The 21,696-nt window shown below is 54.2% G+C and overlaps 1 protein-coding gene across 1 annotated transcript in view; it reads right to left on the bottom strand.

Annotated features, from left to right (window-relative positions):
• Nucleotides 1–21,696, bottom strand: part of LOC112106114 (inositol 1,4,5-trisphosphate receptor type 3) — a 96,165-nt gene that overhangs the window by 12,627 nt on the left and 61,842 nt on the right. The window contains exons 28-48 of the mRNA XM_024199181.2: nt 20,649–20,774; nt 19,763–19,885; nt 18,777–18,977; nt 17,849–18,100; nt 17,146–17,271; nt 16,464–16,589; nt 15,410–15,530; nt 14,306–14,490; nt 13,595–13,743; nt 13,281–13,389; nt 12,803–12,893; nt 12,067–12,236; nt 10,658–10,832; nt 10,164–10,345; nt 9,477–9,677; nt 7,998–8,108; nt 7,351–7,446; nt 6,514–6,615; nt 5,147–5,233; nt 4,301–4,411; nt 3,461–3,653 (exon numbers count right to left, since the gene is read on the bottom strand). Coding sequence (XP_024054949.2) covers nt 3,461–3,653; nt 4,301–4,411; nt 5,147–5,233; nt 6,514–6,615; nt 7,351–7,446; nt 7,998–8,108; nt 9,477–9,677; nt 10,164–10,345; nt 10,658–10,832; nt 12,067–12,236; nt 12,803–12,893; nt 13,281–13,389; nt 13,595–13,743; nt 14,306–14,490; nt 15,410–15,530; nt 16,464–16,589; nt 17,146–17,271; nt 17,849–18,100; nt 18,777–18,977; nt 19,763–19,885; nt 20,649–20,774 — 3,037 coding nt within the window. The remainder of the gene's footprint in view (nt 1–3,460; nt 3,654–4,300; nt 4,412–5,146; nt 5,234–6,513; nt 6,616–7,350; nt 7,447–7,997; nt 8,109–9,476; nt 9,678–10,163; nt 10,346–10,657; nt 10,833–12,066; nt 12,237–12,802; nt 12,894–13,280; nt 13,390–13,594; nt 13,744–14,305; nt 14,491–15,409; nt 15,531–16,463; nt 16,590–17,145; nt 17,272–17,848; nt 18,101–18,776; nt 18,978–19,762; nt 19,886–20,648; nt 20,775–21,696) is intronic.

Genomic DNA, 21,696 nt, shown 5'->3' with positions numbered 1-21,696 from the left:
GGACTAATGAGGGAGCAAACGGACACGCTCCGCCGCCTTGTGGATGTTCTGCAGGACCGGAGGCAGGAGGAGAGAGCCCCGCTGCAGTCTCTCTGTAACTGCCCTGCCCCGCCACCAAGTCCCATACCCCCCTCACCCAAAGTCCAAACACGGAGGGGTGGAAGGGGCCGGGAAAAATTTCACTCCACCCCTGCGGACTGCTCTACCACTAGAAGGCTCTCATTCCCCAAAATTTGAAAAGTCCTTTCCTACCCGCCTCACACAAGACCCCGTCCAAGTTTCACCCCCCCGTTCCATGTGCGGTTGTTAATAAAGAATACGTTTCTGTTCATTTCTGTTTCCATCCTCTTCTTTTGGAGGGGAGTCTGTCTGGAGGGGGGGGAAGGGCCTTGGTCATTGGACAGGACAGTCACCTTTAGCAGGGGGCAGGTGCAGCAGCAGGGCACATATACAGTGCAGTGACTAGTTATCCTGGTCAGTCTGGGAGGTGGTTTTCATGTTCTGTGTGGTGGGGGCGGTGGTGTTGCTCTGTGACTTGGTGGCGGGGGAGGGCAGTTACAGATCTTATGCAGCGGTCCTTACCCTGGATCACAGAGCCGCGCAGCAGGGGATCTGTAACCCTCCTCCCCCTGCAAGACAGTCACATAGCCGACACATACACGCAGTCCCGGCCAGGAGGGCTGGCAGGCTCCGTTGAAACAACCAGTCCACCATCGCGGAGCCTGTCATTCCTGGAGTTTAGAAGCATCATTTGCATCACAACCCTAAACCCGCTCCCCGCCACAGTCTGCGTCCCAGGTTTAAAACATTCCCGTGAAAACAGTAATAAAGACAACGGTGTCCATGAACAAAACAGAACAGATTTTATTTTTTGGGAAGGGGGTGAAGGGGGTATGTAATTGGAGAGGATAGTCGACGGCAACTGGGTAAAGAAACGGGGGCAAGTTCAGCTTCTGTGTCCACAAACTTAAAAGTCAATGGGTACCCTGCTCAGCCTTGAAACTGGCTTTCAAAGCCTCCCGGATGCACAGCGCGTCCCGCTGGGCTCTTCTAATCGCCCGGCTGTCTGGCTGGGCGTAATCAGCAGCCAGGCTATTTGCCTCAACCTCCCACCCCGCCATAAAGGTCTCCCCCTTGCTCTCACACAGATTGTGGAGCACACAGCAAGCTGCAATAACGATGGGGATATTGGTTTCGCTGAGATCACAGCGAGTGAGTAAGCTTCTCCATCTCCCCTTGAGACGGCCAAAAGCACACTCCACTACCATTCTGCACTTGCTCAGCCGGTAGTTGAACAGTTCTTTTTCTGTGTCCAGGGCGCCAGTATAGGGCTTCATGAGCCAGGGCATTAGCGGGTAGGCTGGGTCCCCGAGGATCACTGTAGGCATCTCCACATCCCCAACAGTTATCTTGTGGTCCGGGAAGTAAATACCTTCCTGCAGCCGTCTAAACAGACCAGAGTTCCTGAACACGCGAGCGTCATGAACCTTGCCCGGCCATCCGACGTAGATGTTTGTAAACCGTCCCCGATGGTCCACCAGTGCTTGCAGCACCATTGAAAAGTACCCCTTTCTATTGATGTACTGGCTGGCCTGGTGGCCCGGTCCCAGGATAGGGATGTGAGTCCCATCTATAGCCCCACCGCAGTTTGGGAATCCCATCGCAGCGAAGCCATCTATGATGGCCTGCGCGTTTCCCAGGGTCACTACCTTTGACAGCAGTACCTTGACGATTGCCTTGGCTACTTGCATGACAACAACCCCCACGGTAGATTTGCCCACGCCAAAGTGGTTCGCGACTGACCGGTAGCTGTCCGGCGTTGCAAGCTTCCAGAGGGCTATGGCCACTCGCTTCTGGACAGTCAGGGCTGCTCGCATGCGGGTGTCCTTGCGCTTCAGGGCAGGGGACAGCAACTCACAAAGTTCCAGGAAAGTCCCCTTCCGCATGCGAAAGTTTCGCAGCCACTGGGATTCATCCCAGACCTGAAGCACTATGCGGTCCCACCAGTCCGTGCTTGTTTCCCGGGCCCAGAATCGCCGTTCAACAAAATCCACATGCCCCATTGCAAACGTGATGTCCTCGGCGCTGGGTGTCGTGGTTTCTGACAGCTCTGTGCTACTCTCCGACTTCAGGCCCTCACTCCGCTGCCGTAGCCTCCTCGCCTGATTTCTCTGCATCTGCCTCTGGGAAAGGTGTATGATAAGGTGCGAGGCGTTGAGAACGGCCACAACTGCAGCGATGGTCGCAGCGGGATCCATGATCGCAGTGCTGTGGCGTCCGCGCTGTCACTGATCAAAAAGTGCGCGAACTGATTTCCCGCCGGCGCTTTCAGGGAGGGAGGCAGGGCGGTAGTGACTGACGGATGACGACAGTTACCCAAAAGCACCCTCGCCACAATTTTTTACCCAGAAGCCATTGGGGGCTCGACCCAGAATTCCACTGGGCAGCGGGGACTGCGGGAACTGTGGGATAGCTGCCCACAGTGCACTGCTTCCAATGTCGACGCTTTCCCTGGTAGTGTGGACTGACAAAGTCGAATTACTGTCCTTAGTGTAGACACACACGTTCGACTTTCTAATATCGATTGCACATATTCGATTTAACTAAAATCGAACTACTCTCGTAGTGTAGACATACCCTAAGAGAGCTAGGTCTAAGTCCATTCAAGGATTTAAAGATTAGGACCAGGACGTGCATCGGGAATCTAATAGGGAGACAAGTATTGAGTGCCCTGACAACCGTTAAACAGTAACAGCAGCTTTGGCCAGCGTGTTTAAGTTCATCTGATCCCAAATGCCCAGTCAGCCACTTAATAAGAAGACAAGATGTTTGTCACTTCATATCCCCTTCTTCCTTGTGAATCGGCACAGGGAATTGCCATCTCTACACTCCCTGTTTCCTTTAAGCCCATATTTTCAAAACTGGTGCCTGCCTTCGGGTGTCCAACCTGAGACACCCGAGCCTGATTTTCAGAGATGCCGAGCACCCACTATCTCCGCACATCAGGGCTGGGTATCTGAGGCTTGGCACCCTAAAACAGAGGGACCCAAGCTTAGCAGCTACTTCTGAAAACAAGCTGTCATTACATCCCCTGGCAGGGGAGTTACTTCCCTCTCTCTTCTCCACTCTGTGTCGTTTTCTCTGCTTTATGTTGTTTGCTAAATATATTACAATACCCTATTTGTTTTGGGCCACTTAGGAACTCCACTAATGACTCTCTCCCTGGTTTTGCGTCTAGAAGCATGCAGCCTAGAGGGGCCCTGCATTTTTTATTTGCTTCCAGTTGCCTGATTCAGAGTCAACAAAGGATCGGGAAGCTACAAGTGAGGAAAGTCTCATGGACATATTGTCAATGGAAGACTTCAGGGCACTGCATGCAGCCAGGGGCACGGGATGCTGGGGGAGCTCACGGCTGTTTTAGAGCATTGTTGTTCTCAGGGGAGCTCCACTTTGTGCTTACTGCGCAGTTTCTTCTGCCATTCCATCTCATTGTGGAGGAAGGACGACTGGTCAAAGAAGTCGCTGACTTTGCTGCCCTGCTCGTCTTGTTCCGTGGTGGTGAATAGCCGGTACTTGGTCTCCCCGGTGACGAATTCGCAGATGCTCGGCACTGGGAAGATGATCTGCTCCATGCTCCGGTCCAGACGCACAATCTGAATAGAGCAGGCAAAGAAACCAGGGTGCTGTCACTGCCCCATCTGTACCACACTTTTATTTGCTCTGCCATGTAACCGGGAACCAGCCCCACACCAGCTCAGTGAAGGATCCATAGACTGCAACTCATTCTAAGCCACGCCCACAGATTGATCCAGCTAACACAGTGGTTCTCCAACTTTTGTACTGGTGACCCCTTTCACATAGCAAGCCTCTGAGTGCGACCCCCCTTATAAATTAAAAACACTTGTTTATATATTTAGCACCATTATAAATGCTGGAGGCAAAGCTCGCACTCCCCCCATGTAATAGCCTCACGACCCCCTGAGGGGTCCCAACCCCCAGTTTGAGAACCTCTGAACTAACACATCCCTGACCAGCACAAGGCTCAAGCTGTGGGAATCCTTGCTAGCACTGACGAGACGAGACGTGCTGCTGGAGACCCAACAAACAAGAAGAGCAGTAGGAAGAAGATAGCTGGGCACCGCTAAGTTGCTCTACCTTTAAGTGCTAGCCTATATCTCCGGGGCACGACAACGATGAGGCGTGTCTATGAACTGCAGACACAGGGAGGTGAAGCCTCATGACCTAAATTAGCCAGCCATTAGTCCATGAAAGGGAAATCTACCAGGACAACAAGTCCTACCTCAATCTGGGAGGTGTGCTTCTCGTAATACGCCAGCGGGTCCTCTTCTTCCTCCTGGACGGGAGCCGTTGATTTCAGCATCTGAGTCAGCTGCTTATTGTTTAAACTGAGCTGGGGTAGAGGGGAGAATAAGGCAGGTGTCTTCAGCTGGCAAAGGCCGGAGGGATTCTGTTCTAACTGGGCTTTAAGAACGGTTCCTCACCATTTACCAAAAGCAAATCAACGAAAGCTTTATAAAGGGCCCCAGCAACTCTCCTCAGCCTCCCAGGGATGGCAATTCAACTCATTAGCATAATTACCTCCCAAATGGGCTAATCCCTAAATTACAAATCAATGCCTGTAACACCCGAGGGAAATTGCATTACAGCTGAGTAGCATTCGGGAGCTGAGACCGGGCCACACAAAGCAGGAAAAATGACAGTGAAAGGATCAACCCTCCTACTTCTAGGGGAGGGGCAAGGTGGGAACTGGACACCACCAGGGAAGCTTAACCCCCATCAGCACTAATAGGAGCAGACCTTCTCCATGGCAACACGAGAACATAGACCCTTAAGAACGGAACCGGTCACCCATGAGCTCTACAGAGCTCTCCTTTAATATTACCCTGATGAGCTGGGTAATAATAGCAGTACATGCCCTTGTGCTTGTAGTTTTGGCTCAAACACCATGCAAACCCCACCGGAGGTGTGAATTTTGTATCCCCATGGGAATATCTGAAAAGATCAAGGATTAAGTGATGGAAAACAGAGCAGCTAAGAACACTCTGCTTAACCAGGCCTGGGGCAGTTTCTTAGCAACCCACTGCCACTGGGGAGACCCTGCATTCACTCCATGGATCTCTCATACCATAGAGGAGATGCCCTCCTCTTCCTCCTCCTGGATTCGCTTCACTGGCTTCAGGAGATGCTGCAGTTGCTTGTTGTGCCGAGACAGCTGAAAAGAGAGAGAGAGGGACAGTGAGGAATGAATAGGAGCATGAGACAGACACGGCAGGGCAGAATGTACTGTGAACATGTGAGGATCCTTTGCTAGATGTGTAAAAGCCATGTAAGGATGAGGCATACACGTGCCAAATCCTGGTCCAACTAAAGCCAATGAAAGTTTTGCCATTGACTTCTCTTGGATCAGGATTTAGCCCTCATACATAAAAAGAAAGAACGGCATCTGCAGTGACACTAGCTAGCATAAAACAAGGGATGTCAGTCCCCATGCTTCAGGGAATAAGCTGGCCACCGCAGTACCGGGTCAGGAAGGATTTCAGCCCTATGGTAATGCACAATTGCCCAGTTGGCGTGGAGGAGGTTCTGCCTTCTGCTAATGCACTGAAGCTTGGGCACTGCCAGACACCTGATTCCAAATGAGAGGAACCATTGATCTGTCCGAGGACAGCACTGCTCATATGCCTAGGGCAACAGGACTTGTTGAGACATAAGCAGAATAGTGGATCATGGGGCCCAAATTTACCATTGACGCAAGTGGGTGCAACTTTGTTGAAGTCCATGGTGTGGGGCAAGCTTACGTGCAGGGCCGGCTCCAGGCATCAGCATAGGAAGCAGGTGCTTGGGGCGGCCAATTCAAAGGGGCGGCATTCCGTCCGGTATTGGGGCGGCATGTCCAGGTCTTTGGCGGGAATTTGGCGGCAGGTCCCTCATTCCCTCTCTTCCTCTTTGAGCTGCCGCCGAAGAGGAAGAGAGGGAGGACCCGCCACCGAACTGCCGCCGAAGAAGCGGTGCGATTGAGCTGCCGCCGAAGTGCTGCGGCTCGTCTTTTTATTTATTTTTTTTGCTGTTTGGGGCAGCAGAAAAGCTGGAGCCGGCCCTGCTTACGTGAGCAGTGACGTTAACCTGTGATATGCCAGCACAAACTGATCTAGCTCTGAATGAAAGGAACCCTCCAAGGTGTCAAGGCCCAAGGAAAGGTGCAGGTCAGGACTCAAAGAACCCAATTTCTTTTCCTAGGCCCCAAGCAAGTCTTCTACTTATGGCTCCAGACTGGAACTTCACAGGTATCCCAGCAGAACTGGGTCTTTCTAGGTTTGTCTTGAGAAAGTATTTAAATAAATATGGGGGGAACCTGGAAAGACTATCCCATGCTAACCAATGAACAAAGGCCACCACACCCCAGGACGGAGGAGCTGGGGGAATCCAGCCTTAGAAAGGAGAGGCTTCTGCAGAGGGGCACCTGCGGGAGAGAAACATCCGAAGAGACGGTACCTGTAAGGCCAAGATATAGATGTTGTGCCCGACTTCCCGGGGGGAAACCTCAGAGTTCTCGCACTCTTCCTCCTGGAGATAGGCTTTTTTAATGACATCAACCTGTAAAGGCAGCCACAGGAGGAAGTCAGCTGTGCACTTCGCCCGCCAGCAACCTGGCTAAGGTTTTGCACTGCCCTGGGGACGCTCTGAAGCGATAATATTTTGTTTCTCTTCCCTGCCCCATTTGTTTTTTCCCCTAACCAAGGAAGGCTCCATGGACCACCAACAAAAGAGAGAGAGAGAGAGAGAGTGTGTGTGTGTGAGCTTCCACTGAGGAAGGATGGATTAGCGGTAGACTTGGGTTCAGTTCCCTGCTCTACCACAGACTCCCTGTATGACCTTGGGCAAGTCACTTAATCTCGCTGTGCCTCAGTTTCCCCCACCTGTACAATGGGGATAACAACAGTGCCCTACCTCACCGGGGGGGGGGGGCTGGGAGGATAAATACACTAAAGATTGTGAGGTGCTCATACAGCATGGTAGTGGAGGCCAGATAAACTACCTTTGACGGTACTACACTGAGACTAGCTGCACACGTGCATCTTGATTCCACACACAACCACATGGCTCAACCTCACAGCCCTGACCCAAGGAAGTCAAGAGCAAGGGTGAGTAGGATGGGGAGGGAGAGCCATCTAGGCTGGAAGGCTCCCTGGAATTTTAGGTCTGTCCCAATGATTCAGACCTCTGCCCCTTCCCTTCCCACCTTCCCCCCGTCTCTAACAAGTCCTGCATGTCTCCGAAAGGCAGTCATGCCCAGGCTGACAGCATCCCTCCCTGCTTGCCCACCCTTACCAGTTCCTGAGGCCGGAGGCTGATGAGGATCCGCTCGGCATTCTCACTGTCGTGTCTGCTCTCCATCAGGGCCAGCAGGAGTTTGGAGGCATTGTCCTGGTGAAGACACACCCACATAGGTAAGCCAGTGTGTCACAGGCACGCTCTACCTCTGCTTGAGGCCCGTGAACATGCCACGCCATGCAGAAGCACGGCCACCCATCCATAGCTCCCCTACCCTAGAGACCCAGCCACACTCCCACCCACTCTAGAGACGCATGTTCTGGAGCCCGCCAAGCCACGCTCTGCTACAGAGCCCACCTGCTCACGCATGGTGGAGAGGGACCTCCCCACCCATGCTCAGTACCCCATGCTTTACAGAGACCACCTCCCCACACCACAGAAACCATACAAACACCACACCCATTCGAGATGTCCAGTGCTACATACATTAAAGATCCATAGACACACTACGGAGTCCTACAGACATGCTAGACTCGTAGATTCCAAGGCCAGAAGGGACCACTGTGGTCATCTAGTCTGACCTCCTGTATAACACAGGCCGGAGAACTTCCACTACATAAACCCTCTTCAGTACCTGCTCCGCCCCCGTCACACACACACGAGACATCCCATCCTCACACCCCCTTCCAGGCTGCCCCACTGACCTTCAGCTGGAGGACAAGGTCCATTCTGTACTTGCAGAGGGGGCTGATCTCATTCAGGATCAGGGCCGTGATGATGTCAATGCCGTTAGATTCGTGCGTCACAATGCAGCTCTGGGGAGTGACACACGCAGGGTTTATCCCACAGATTCTTTTCCACCCTCTTGACCTCCGCTTTCCCCTCTGACGTCTCAGACTCCCCACGCACTCACAGGGGCTCAGGCTTAGGGGATGAAATGCCGGAGGCCCTCGGCCCCATCTACACGATGCATTTGACCAACGTGCTCCCAGCACAGTGGCCTAACTAGGTTATAATACAGCAAAACTGAGGCATACATGGTTAAAAACCGTCCAGACATAAAGACTATATCAGGTTTCAACCATGTTATTGGACCTTGTCCGTACTGGCCAGCCATCATTACGGCCTTGTTTGGCACAAGCCATGTTCAATCGCTGTTGCCTTGATGATGTCGATGGAATCTTTTTCTTTGATGCATATCAGGGTGACCAGATAGCCAGTGTGAAAAATCGGGACAGGGGATGGGGAGGTAATAGGCGCTTATATCAGAGAAAGCCCCGAAGAGCGGGATTGTCCCTATGAAATCGGGATATCCTGTCCCCTAATGCATATGGAATCAATGATAAAGGACAGGAAGTTATTACATGCCCTGGACAGGTCCAAGGGTGAAAGCCTCTAGCACACGTTCCTTAAGAGCAAATGTAACACTAACCACCACATGCCCGTGAGAGGAGCATCGACCCATTTCCAAGCATCATTTGTGGGTACAGAGTTCCCACCTGTCACATGACTACCCTGCTACGAATCCCCATCGGCCAATCACATCGCTCCTACGCTCAAAGCCCGAAGTTACAGGTGGGAGAGACGCAGGATTCTCCCATGCAGCCCATTCTTCACTGTTCTGCCCTGCCTAGTCTGAAACGACTCAAGCAACGGGGCTCTCATGCCTTCCCCCTGGGGCGGCTACTGCTGGGAGGTTTCTCCTGATAGTCAGCCTGAATGGTGCTTTCCTAATTCCATTGCATTGCTTCTAGTTGTGACTGAACAATTCCTTCCCTCCTGGGATACCACGGACAGCAACCAAGTTAGCCCACCAACAAGCATTAGTGATTGTAACCTCCGCCCACACATCAATCCCCCCAACTTTCATTGCTCTTCTCTGAACGGTCCCAGTTCTGCACCCGCTGACACCCCAAAATCAGGGAGGCTGAACCAGCGGCAGCAGAACCTTGGCCCTATTTGTCCCCAGCCTTCTGGAAAGGATTGAACGGGGCTCCCTCAGCATGTCTCGAGAGCTGCCTTGGGAACACCAGGCCATTGCTGCAAAATCCCAGGCATCCGGGGAACAAGCCAGATCTGGAGCAACATGCGAAGGTCTCTAGCTGTGGATCTAGCCACCCCCTCACCCCTTGCCCTCAGAGCCAACCAAGCTGTCTCTTCATGGTGTGGGGTGTTTGGATTACCTGGTTCTCATGGCATGGTCCCTGGCAATACTCCGTCAAGGTCTCCAGGGTCTGGGTGATAAGGGCCACGTTGTATTCATTGATGTAGAGGCCCAGCAGGCCCAGCCCCCCCGTGGTGCTGCCGCACATGATGTCCAGGAACTGCAGCGTCTCACACACCAGGTTGTAGTTGGTCTTATTGTTCTGACACCGGAGGAAGTTCTGTAAAACAAACCTCCCGGCTAAAACCTCCAAGAGGGGCTGCCTGGGTAAGCAACTCAGCAACCCCGGTCTCTGCATCCCCCCTTCACTGGCCCTCTCTTCGCCAGGGAAGCCAATGGGGTGCGGGTCAGGGCAGAATTTGGTACTATGCCCCCTACATAATGTTTGGCCGTGGGTGTGATCAGAGCTGTAACGGGGGCATCGAGCATGTCTAGCCCATGCCATTTAACTATAGATACAGACAGTGACCAGGACCTATTACAATAACAACACACAAAACTTATCTAGCGCTTTTCTTCTGTAGATTGCAAAGCATTTACAAAGCAGGTCGGTATCATGGGGAAACTGAGGCACGGGGAGGGGAAGTGGCTTGTCCAAAGTCACCCAGCAGGCAAGTTGCAAAGCCAGGAATAGCACCCAGGTCTCCTGAGTCCCACCGCTCTGCCCAGTGAGCCAAACGTCCCCCCAGCACCCCTGTTTACAAACCTGGAGGTCCCGGTTGTGGTTTTCGCAGAGCAATTGCAGGAACCGAAGAATAGGCTCCATGATCAAGATCGACATTCCCATCTCATTGCTCTGGCTTCGCTCCCCAGTGTCGTGGCCCTTTCGAAACCCAATGGCCATGGGGTACCGAGATGGGGCGTGGGACAGCATGAAGGTTCCTCGTCCTAAAGGGAAATCCAATCTCTATTACTGTCATACCCAGGAACTATGGTTGCCTACCCAGGGAGAAGCACTCAAGGGGGACAAACACATCCCTTGCTGGCTACTTGGATGGGGCCAGCCTGTATGCATCTTCAGGTTGGCTATCTAGAAAGCCTGCCTCTGGCTAGATCAGGACCCTACTGCTAGTCACTGTAACCCTGCCCTAGAGTTAGCGTTCCTATGGGTAGGGTACTTGGAGCTAGGGTTAGGATCACACAGGTAGATATGGTCCCTGCCCCACAGAGCTGACAACTGTACCCTCCCTTCTCATTTACCCTTGGTGCCAGGGTCAGGGATGTCTTTGTCCTCCCGGGGCTTGTTCCCAATGTCACTCATGTTCACCGACACGATGCACTTGGTCTCCTGCTGCGCCTTCTTCATGCGATCATGCAACACTTTAAAGAACTTCTCACACTTCTTGTTGCTCGTCATCAGGTTATAAAACGATTTCTGGGCAGAGAGGGAGGGGTGGAGGAAGCAAGACAAGAAGTAAAAATGTCCACATTACGATCCGAAGTTTCCCCAGCTGCCTCTGGGATTTGTCTCTCCCACCAAGTCTGACGGGTGCCTGGAGTTTCGAAAAAGCTGGATCGTTTCACGACCAATAGTATCTGCAGTAATACAGCTATGGTTAGGGTGACCACTTCTCATGCTTCAGGGCACAAGCTGGTAGAGCACAGGGGTCAGGAAGAAATTCGTGCCCCTGCCTATAGCTTTGCACACTATAAAAGAGTTTTCATTATCTTCTACAACATCAAAGTACAGGGCATTGAAGGAAGCAGGATACCAGACTGAACAGACCAGTGATCTGCTTGCGTAAACCCAGTGCTCCACTACTTTCTTTTCTCATCACAGAGATGTCAATCAGGGTCGCTGACCAAGTCAAATCTCAAGGGCAGGGCCATTCTCATGCAATCACCCTAGTCAATTCCCAGGAAATAACAATCCTTTTGGCGTACAGGGAATGGATAATTCAAATCCCCTTTCTTCCCTCCCTCATCCCACCCTCTAATATACGCTGAGCTTTAACTATCAAGGAAATCCAAGGGTAGAACCTGAAAAACACAAGCTGTAGCCAGTTCAGCCCCTAGACTCATCTTGGGTGGTCTCACTAGTCTGTATCCACGTTTCCTGAACAAAGGGTTCGAAATAGCAAATATAACCCATTACTAGACTGAGAGCTGCAGCATCCTGTTATTTTAGAACTACCCAGCAGAGGGCGCCAGTGTTGCTTTAGAAAACTGACTACAATAGAGTCATAGGAATCTTGCACCTTTAGCTTCTCAGGAGCTTTAGGCTATATGCATCCGAAGAAGTGGGCTGTAGCCCACGAAAGCTTATGCTCTAATAAATTTGTTAGTCTCTAAGGTGCCACAAGTCCTCCTGTTCTTTTAGGCTGGAAATGTTAATCAGCCAGTGATTTCTGGTTGGCCGAGGAACACAGAGTGAGCAGCCTGTCTCGTGGCATTTTATTACATCTGCCTTGGCCAGAACCACTAAGTGCAGGGATGGGTGAATATCCTACAGAGACACTTTTTTCAAACTCTCAAATGCAGCATTCACTCCAGTGAGAGCTTTAGACAAAGGTTTGCATTCACACAAACCGAACCCTCTCTCCTAAGTCCTCCATGTCCCTCTCCCCAGGGCTGGTGCACACGCTGGGAATGCAGGACTATCCCCAGACCTGTATCTCTGTGTTGCCTCCATCCAGCAGCCGGATGGCTAAGAGGATGCTCTCCTGGAAAATCTTCTCGTTTTTGGTGTTCATGATAAGGTCTGACACCAGCTTGGTGGCCCCTTCTCTGTCCAGCCGGCACTGGATGGCAGCAATGACTGACCAGTCCTGGTCTTGGCCTACGCACGGGAGAACACGAGAGGTAAGAACGGGAGTGAGCGGCAACATTGGGAAGGCGCAGCAGTGAATTCTACAGCCAAGCTAAGGAACAGAGGGTGGACTTTGGGTCGAGACACTGAGCTGCCACAGATTCCCTGTGTGACCCTGGAAAAGTCCCTCAGTCGCTCTGTGCCTCAGTTTCCCCATCTGCAAAATGGGGATAGTGCTACTGCCCTAACTCACAGGGCCGAGTTATGAGTCATTAACATTTGCAAAGCCCTTTTGTACTACGGCCACAGGGTCCTACGACTCCCTAGAACGGATCAATGGAAGGACGGGACTGAAAACTCCCGTTCCAGAGGACCCGCGTTTATTTCCCTGTGTATAGAATTGCAGGCAAAACCCTGCTTCTGGTAAGGGCTGACCTCAGGGAAGCGAGGCTGATTCACACCAGGTGAAAATGTGGTCCCCTATCCTAAGGGTTTGAAATGAAGAAGCCCGAAGCCCAAGGCGCGTGGGTGAGCCTCAAAAGAGTCAGGGAAGGAAACTGGCACGGAGGGGAGACAAAGGACACCAAGTTGCTCACCACCCCCAGTCGTGTCAACGATCTCCCCTTTGGAGCTCGACTTCTTGTTCTGCAGGTAGTTACTCACGAGCATTTTCCTTAGCGTGTTGCCCTGACGTGAGAAATAAACACTGTGAGTCTGCACTGAAGTGGCAGATGCCTGACAGCTCACATACCAATCACCTGCCTTAGGGGCAGCTAGCTAAAGCTCCCGGGGTAGGGACAAATCTCCCAACCTGCCCCACCAGCTGCATAAAGTCCTGCATGTGCCGCGTGAAAGGCTGGGGCGTTGGTGAAAGCGGAGTGTCTGCAAAACCCAGAGACGCGACGCCACCGACTGTAATGCGGAGTCACTCCCGATTGACCCCGAGGCGAGGGAGAGGGGAAGCAAGCCTGACGATTGTATGGAAAGGCAAATGGGAGCTGGATGATGGAGAAAAGAGGCACCAGGCTGGGGGGGTTATTGTGGGTATCCTGACTGTGGGCCTCAGGTACTCACCCTGTCCCCATATTTGTTCCTCTTCATGAGCATCTGCTGCAGCGTCCTCAGGACTCGGATGCACAGCTTCTCCTCGCTCTCCATCAGGTCCTTAGTGTGCTGGACCAGCCTGGCCAAACACAGCAAGAACCCATCAGTTCCTTCTGCACCCTGAGCCGTCCCATCCTCTGTCTCCACCTTCTCCTCCTTCCTCCCGTGGGTTCACACACATCCCACCGCCACCCACGGGGGAGAGCAGAGGAGGGACTGACCCCTTCCACCTGGATGCTGGGATCAGAGGCGGCTGTGAGGCTACCCCCACCCCACCCCCTTACTTGGACAGGAAGCCCCCGCTCTCGCAGCGCTGGTAGGCATCGGTCCCCTCCATGAAGAGCAGCTCTGGGCGGTGCAGAACGTCCACCAGGACAGACACTTCGGCTTCCACCAGGGGTTTGAACCGTTCCTCCAGGGCGTTGATGATGTCCTACAAAGCACGACACCGTCAGGGTTGAGCCCAGGCCTCGCGTGCACCTGCAAGGCCAGACTGGGCCCACGAGGCACTGGCCTGTGAAGGGAACGGGGCAGAGCTGCACCTGCTTGGGAGAACTCCTGGAGGGATCAGGCCCTAGGTCTGCTGGAGCGGGTAAACTGACTGCCTCCTCCTTTCGGAGGCTGCTGCATGCAGGCTCCTCTGCAAGGTGACGCACGGCAGGGGGCAAAACCACAGGGTCTGTGTCCTCTCTGGCCCTTTGGAAGTGAGGGGCAGTCAGGAGAGGCCAGGGACTGGACCGTGCCTGGGTGCGGGCGTGGCCTGCGTGAAAGGAGCTGGTGGCAGTCTCAGCCGACAGGACCAGAATCAAATGGGCTGGGCAGGCTGACCCCGAGGGAGGTCCCTGCTCAGGGGCGTGGCCAGGAGTCACTGCTGCTGTTCGAATCTATCGGGAGTCCCCAGTACCATTAGTGCCCCACCCCCACGTGACTTCACAGGGAGCCAGGACTCCCCCCCCCAACCCCCCTCCCGGGAAAGGGCTCCCCTCAGCCCGCACCTGCAGCTTCTCAATGATGTTTTTGTAGTCCCACTGGTTGGGCGTGGCCAAGCCGCGGGGGAAGGTCCGGGTAGCTGTCTTGTAGCTGGAAGCGCTCCTCTGCAAGGCGCTGGTGGAGCTGCTGTTCAGCAGGGAGCTGACGTGGGCATCGAGGTCCATGGGCAGCGCGATGGAGCGGCTCTTGGCTGAAAGCAGAGCAGGCTCAGATGGTGGAGCTCTGTGCCACACCGCCCGCTGTGCAGTGGATCCAGACATGCACTGGCTTGGGCGGCTCCGCAGGCCGAGTGCCTGGCACGCCCGGTGCTATTAGGTTGGTCATTACCCTAACCAGGAGCAAAGCAACTGGTGCTGTTGCTTCCCCTGTGCACCCCAAACAGATCAGTTCAGTGCTCAGCCCACACCCTGCATCCGTATGACCCCCAAACACGAATACATTTATCCCCCATCCCCCTGAGAAGGAAGTGAAATAGCATTGCCCTCCTTTTCCAGAGGAGGAACTTAGGCACAGAGAGATTAAATAACACGTCCAAAAATCACGTTCAATTCCCAGCTCCCCACATCCCAGCCCAGCGCCTTCGCCACTAAACCAGCCTCTCCCCTCTGTGACCCATCAGCATTTATAGCCCTCCTCAAGAGTCAGACAGCAGCTGACGGGATGAGGGTCAAAGACTTAAGGGAAACCGGCATAAGTCCCAGCTTTATTTCAGGCCCCATCAGCAGCCGGAAATACCAGGAATCTCCTGAGACGTCCTGGTCTCCTTAGGTTCCCAGCCCATGTTAAATGGGCCCAAGAGACTAGATGAGAAGCCAACTTTTAGAGGGTGTTCTCCAAGCCACACCTCTGTGTGTTTAGAGGCTGGTCATTAGACATGCAGCCTGGTCCCAGGAAGCACCTGCCAGATCTCGCCCAGCTCCTGCTCGGCCAGCTGCCTGGTACATGCACAGTCAGAGAGGGATGGAGTCTCCAGATCAATGGAGTTGCCTCCCAACACTGCCTTACCCTGGTATACACCCTACCTCCATCACATCAGCCCCAGCAGCTAAACCTCTGAACCCCCGTCCCGGGCACTGAGCGATCGCCGCACGATCCCCTTAGAACCTTACCAACCATGGCCAGGGTACGGATACAGGCCTCCACCGAGGTCTTGTGTTGCTGCTGTAGCCAGGGGCACTCCAGGAGCCTCATGGTGGATTGGAGGAGCTGCACAACAATGGTCTGGTGGGTCTGCAAGAGAGGGGAGGCAGGTCCTTATCTGTGGCCATGGTGTGAGCTCTTATCAGACCCATCACTGCTGCTGGTGCTTCTTACAGGCCCCTGCTACGGGGAGAGCGGCTAGCCGGTCAGTGAGGGCGTTAACCAATGACACTTCTCCCTCTATCTTGGTAGGATTCAGGGTTAACCTCCTGGCCAAGTCCAGCCTCGGAGCGCAGTTGTTTTGGTTCCCAGGGCCCGTACGCAGCCTGCCTCCTCTTTCAGTTCACACTGGGTCTCCCCACCCCCTGAGCTCTGCTTTGAGTTTGAGGGACTGCTCCAATTGCTGAGTTTGACCAGGTTTCAGTTCACTCCCCCCAGAACCTTAGTATGGGTGGTACCTTAGTCATCAACACAACCTAGTCAGGGGTCTGCCCTCTCTGAGACCCCTCTGGCCCCACTGGGCTCTGCCCCTCAATACCACCCCAAGCTCTGCTGCCTATCCCACAAACTCCACCAGCCCCACCAGCCTCTGCCCCCTTTGCCCTCCCTCGGCTTGTTTCTAAGTTTCCTGAACCTCTCTGCGCACCAGGCCTGTGTCTCAGGTAGGGAAGGAAACCCCTCAGCAGGTGAAACTCAGCTGGTTTCCGGGTCTCCCAGCCCACTGCAGGGCGGGGCCCCTCCCCACATCAGTGCTCCTGACACTCTAGAAGGAGGATCTGGCCAGACCCCTGCCACACTCGGCCACTGTAGGCTGGGGCGGGTTTGGCTCTATGATCCAGAGACTTCCATCCCTGATGGCAACAGAACAGGTGGGATCCTCGGGCTGATGCTGAGGGTCATCGACTCTTGAGCTGTCTGCAACTTCCAGGCCACAGATGGCACCTCTCCCGGCCTGGGCCACGTCAGGGGAGCCGGGGGCCTCAGCCTATTGCTATGCTCGACTCTGGAAAGGCCCCTAGTTACCTGCAGGGAAGTGCTGTTCTCCGAGAAGGGGGAGCTGAAGAAGGCGTTGATGGTGTCCAGCACCACGGTGAGCACGTACTTCTCCAGGGCGGGGTCCGTCAGACGCTTCTCTCGCTTCTTACACATCTGCAGGGAAGGACACACCAGGTCGTTGCACCCCGGGGGTGGGAGCACACACTGGTACAAGTGCAACACCGACATGCACGCACCCAACAGAGCTGGGGGGACCCACGTTGCAGAGGGCATCTCAGACACCCTGCGGGGCACTCCCTACCCAGCACCTGCCCCCTGGGCTCCTAGGGGCCAGCTGTGTCCTGGAGAAGACTCTGTACTGCTGCAGAGTGGATGTGTCAGCCCCCCAATCCTGATGGCACAGCAGGGACAGTACGGCGTGGAGCAGCTCCTTGTTACGCAGAACATGGGCGCCACGGAGCACTGTCCCTGACATGCCCATCCTGCTCCCAATGCTACAGCACGCTGGGCTCTAGCTCTCTCTCCAGCTCCTTGGATGGCTCCTCTCACCATGGTACCCAGCCTGCACCGCTGCTTCTAGGTTGCTGAGAAAGCTAGTGGAGCATCTAGTGACTCATCTCCTGGTGTCCACCCTCCCAAGGGAGAACTGTCAGTGGGAGTCTCCACCCCATTCCCCACCCCAGGATCCACTCCAGGCCCCGTCCCCCACCGTGGCCATGTCAAGGGTGAAGTTCTCGAAGAGAGTCCAGATGTGGTTGCTGGTATAGATCTCCTTCATTTCCACTTCAGTGTCCACGTAGCAGTGGTTGACGAAGTTCACGTAGGCCATCTTCACCTGCAGGGGCAGAGTGGGATGGGGGGGGGGGGGGGGAATTCAGCCCCTATACGAGGCCGTGGGAGAGCAGCAAGGCAAACACAGCCCAGTGGTACAATCAGCCTCCCTGCTGCCCCCTGCCCTTTGAACGACGACTGCCCCCCGAGGGACAGAGGGGCACAAGAGGGCTTCAACTCAAATCACTGCAGCCGAATAACCACATGACCTTGGCGGCAGGAGCTCTGAACACCCCAGCACAAATCCCACTTTCCACCAGCCAAGAGGTGGGACAAACCACAAGTCAGACCCCCTTCCCCAGCCTGCCTCATCTCCCATATCTCCCCCTCCTTGGGTGTGTGTCTCACTCCCTCCTTTCTTGCTTTCCTCCCTCCATTTTCCTCCCCTCCTCTCTCTCCCTGCCCCACTTCCCTCTTTCTCCACTCTGTACCACTATCTCAGCATTCCTCCCCCTTCCTCATACCACTATTAGGAGACCTCAGTCCCCTGCTTCCACCTCCTCTCGTCTCCCTCCAGTGCACCCACGGCTCTGAATTCCCTGCCCATCTCCCTGGCTCTATGAGTTGGTGGCCCCCACTACCTCGGTGATGCAGTCCTCGTGCGTCACCACCCGCACAATGTCCTCCAGCGGTAGCAGGGACGTGCACTTGATCTCCGTGTAGACGTTCTTGCCCTCGGCACAGGCAGCCAGCAGGTCCACCAAGGAGATGTGGTACATGAGGGGGCTGTTCTCCTCCACCCCTTCCCGGGCCGCTGTCATCATCTCCAGCATGGTGGCCAGCGATGCCTTGTCATTGTAGAAGACCACCACGTCGTCCCCGGCATTGGTGAGCTGTGGGGAAGGAGCAAAGGTCATGGATCTGTGGCAGAGGGGATGGAAAAGCCTTGCAAGGCAACAGTCAGCTTTCCCCCGCCAAACACAGCCACAAAGGGGCCACTGAGGGATTAAAGGACAGTGCATTTACAATGGAAATAGGGCATTTTCCAACATAGAGCAGAAAATCCCAACCTGTGGAACTCCCCGCTGCAGGATATTACTAAGGCAAGCAGCTTAAAAACAGTCTAGGTGTTAATGCCAGTATTCTTAAAAACTGCCACTGACTTTGGGAGCCCAACATGAGACATGTTAGGCCTGATTTTCAAAGGCGAAAATTCAGCTGCGTGACTCTGCCCCCGCAATGATGGAAATGGTGCAAGCAACAACTGTGAGCGTGGGTGTTAGCACGGTTTCAGATGTAGTGTGGACAGAGCCTTCTAGGGGTAAGAACAGCATCTGTTCAGGCTGGGATGAAATTATAAGGGTTCTTGCCCCGCTTTCTACTTCTCCGCCAAAGGATGGTGCTTTCAAGAGCGCAGTGCCCCCTAGCAACTAGCTGGGGTCCTGGGATCAGCACAGGCATCTACTGAGCCCCCACCCTGCTCTCCAAGACAGCCCTGCTTCTCTGACTGGGTCTGTCTATACACCTTAACCCTCCCCCCCTTCCACACCAAGGGGAGGGGGCTCTCACCTCCGTCATGATCATGTCCTGGCACTTCTTGACGTACTTGCCCTCCGCCTTGATGATGCTGTGCAGGAAGTCGAGGTACTGCACGTGGCGGCCGTGCGTGGCCAGGCAGTGGACGAAGTGCTGCAGCACCGTCTCGTTAATCTCCGAGCATAGCTGGTAATTGTTCAGGAAGATGTGCTGCATCGTCTCGGCCTCCAGGAGCTGCGGGGGGCAAGTGACGCCTGCGTGAGGCTGCGGGGCTCGCAGAGCCCCCAAACGCCCAGGTACACTCACAGCTCTCCCTTCCCCCCCATTTTCTCTCCTTCTTGCAGGTATGTCTCCTCCCTTCTGTGTCTCTCCCTCCTTTGTCCATGCTCTCCAAACACCCCTCCCCTCTCCTGGAGCATTATCCTAAACACTAACCCCCTACCCACCCGCTGGGCCTTCACAGCCCTTAGCCAAGCAACCCCCCAACAATCCTGCAGGGTTGGTTAGAACTTTCCTCCTCCCCTGTTCTGATGGGGGGGTGAGGGGGTGCTTTGCCACCCTCTAGCAATCTCCACATTTATTTGTTGGCTTTTCCATCAGCTTTCCTAGCATCTGAGCCTCCCAGACATTAGTGACTTAGCCTCATAACACCCCTGTTAGGCAGGGATGCATCCCCAGCCCCATTTCACAGATGGGGAAACTGAGGCACGGGGCGGTGAAGTGACTTGCCCAAGTTCATACAGCAAGTGAGGGGCTGAGACAAGAATTGAACCCAGGTTTCTAAGCTCCAGTCTAGTGCCTTTGTCGCAAGGCCACCCTTCTAGAGAGCAAGCACTATCACGTGAAATGTTAGTGAACTATCCAGGACTGGCCAGCGGGGTAGAGGGACCAGGGTGGCCTTATTGACCTACCGGAATTGGTCTCTTCCATCTCTATTGTCTACGAATCCCCATCTATCCCCCAGCCCACTCCTCTGGCCCCATGTTGAGCTCTCCCGGAGGGGCCCCCTCCTCTCTTACCCCAGGGGTGAGGAACAAGTTGAGATGTTTGTGCAGAAGGGCCTGGTTTCCTTGGTTCCCAGCGCAGAATTTCTGTAGGAACTGGTGGGTGTATTTCAGAATCTCCAGCATCTTTGCATCACCCTGAGCAAAGAGGGAGCAGAGAAGAACGTGAGTTCTTAGGGGAGGAGCCTGAGGAATTCTACCCAGGAGACATCCTAAGCCATGAGAAGCACAAGGACGCCCCTCCCAAGATGGTATTTCCTAGGGTTACATTGTGGCATATCAAAGAACAAATCAATCAGGTTTGACGACACCGAGAAGGTTTCTGCATCCACAGCTGGGTCAAGGAAGAAATCTCACCCACTGGACACTATTGTGCAGACAGGTGTATTGGACTGTGCTGAGGCATGCTGCTGTAGATGGCTCCTCAGTCCATTCCTGTCTGTCAGAGCTGACGTTACGCCATAGGACCCTGTATTACACTTAGAAGACCTCTTGAGGTCCCTTCCAGTCCTACAATTCAATGATTGGTGATTCCCGTATACAGACCTTTCCCCACAACGCACTTTGCAAGGGTAGGTAAGAGTTTTGTGTCCCCATTTTACAGACAAGGGCACTGAGGCCTGGGGAGATGAAGTGACTTGCCCAGGGTGGTGCAGTGAGTCAGTGGCCAAACTGAGAAGAGAACCCTAGAGTCCCAGCAGCCAGTCTGCTGCTCTAGCTATTAGACACGCTGCCTCCGGGCATCCAGTATGTAGGAAATCACTGGCAAATCCAGAGCAGCATGGACTGAGCGACTGACTCCCGCTCTGAGATATTCCAGTGGCTTGAACGTGCACTGGGACTGCTGCCTTCGACTCCCATCCATCCCATCCCATCCCCGCCCTGCTTCCCACTCTCCCACCTTCTCGTAGGGGATCTGCAGCAGATCCAGCATCACTTTGTGGGCGTCCATGTTCTTCATCAGGCGTTGCTGCTTCTTGCGCACCTGCTCACCCACCCCGCACATTTTATTGAGCCGCTCCAGGATCTGGAGAGGGAACCCCGCCCCCAAAGCAAAAGAGAAGAGGAATGAGTATTAGAATACACACGGCAGAACACAGCCCTACACTGGCCCCAGTGAGGCCGGCTGAGATGCGTGAACGGGCCTGTCCGAGCCCTGAATTCTAGGGTTACGACCCTGGGTGCTCTCTAGCCAAGATGCCAGAGTGACAGCCTGTCTGGGAACACACTGCCTCAGGCTACTTGCAGATACAATCCATCCCCCAGGAGATCAAAGGCACGTTTGTTCTCCTGTTGCCTCCTCTGAGCCCAGATTCCACAAGAGGGAGGCCAGCCTTGGCTGACTGAGTTTCCCTGGTGTAAAACCAGAGCCAGTCCACTGAGCACAGTGGCGTCATGCTGCATTTACATCGGCGTCGCTGAGAATCCAGCCTGCGATTCTCCAGGCTGCCAAATGGAAGGTGTTGCATTACGTATGGGCAGCTGAGATCTCGCTTTTCCCCCTGCAGCAACATCTGCAGCCCCAGCTGGCAGGCTGCACAGCCAGGCCCTGCCTCGCATTCATGACCCTTCAGGCAGGAACAGGTTAGGATGTCACCCCACCGGCCATTATGACCCTGGCTGGGATTGTTCTGGAAGCCCTGCAAAATGTTGGGTCAAGTTTCTCCCAGGCTTACGCGCTTAAAGTCATTGGGCTGCGTGGGTGAGACAGAGGGGAGAACAGGCCCCTTTGTGTCCAACTACACAAGCGAGAGTCAATTCTATAGCGCAACTCACCAAGCAGAATAGCAAAAATTAGCACAGGGCCTCAATCAACTGAGAAACCCTCACATCCAGCAACTTGAGTCTGGTGTCTGATTCCCAAATTTTTGTGTCCTCCTAGTGCAGAGTGTGAGCCCTGGGTGGGTCTCATTCATAAATCCTTGTGTCCTTCCTAGTGCAGAGTGTGA

The sequence above is a fragment of the Terrapene carolina genome, unplaced genomic scaffold (genome assembly GCF_002925995.2).
Source record: "Terrapene carolina triunguis isolate 2854851 unplaced genomic scaffold, T_m_triunguis-2.0 Scaffold197, whole genome shotgun sequence".
NCBI classification, from domain to species: domain Eukaryota; kingdom Metazoa; phylum Chordata; order Testudines; family Emydidae; genus Terrapene; species Terrapene triunguis.
Note: the sequence above shows the minus strand (reverse complement) of the source record. Positions and strands in the feature narration are given on the sequence as shown.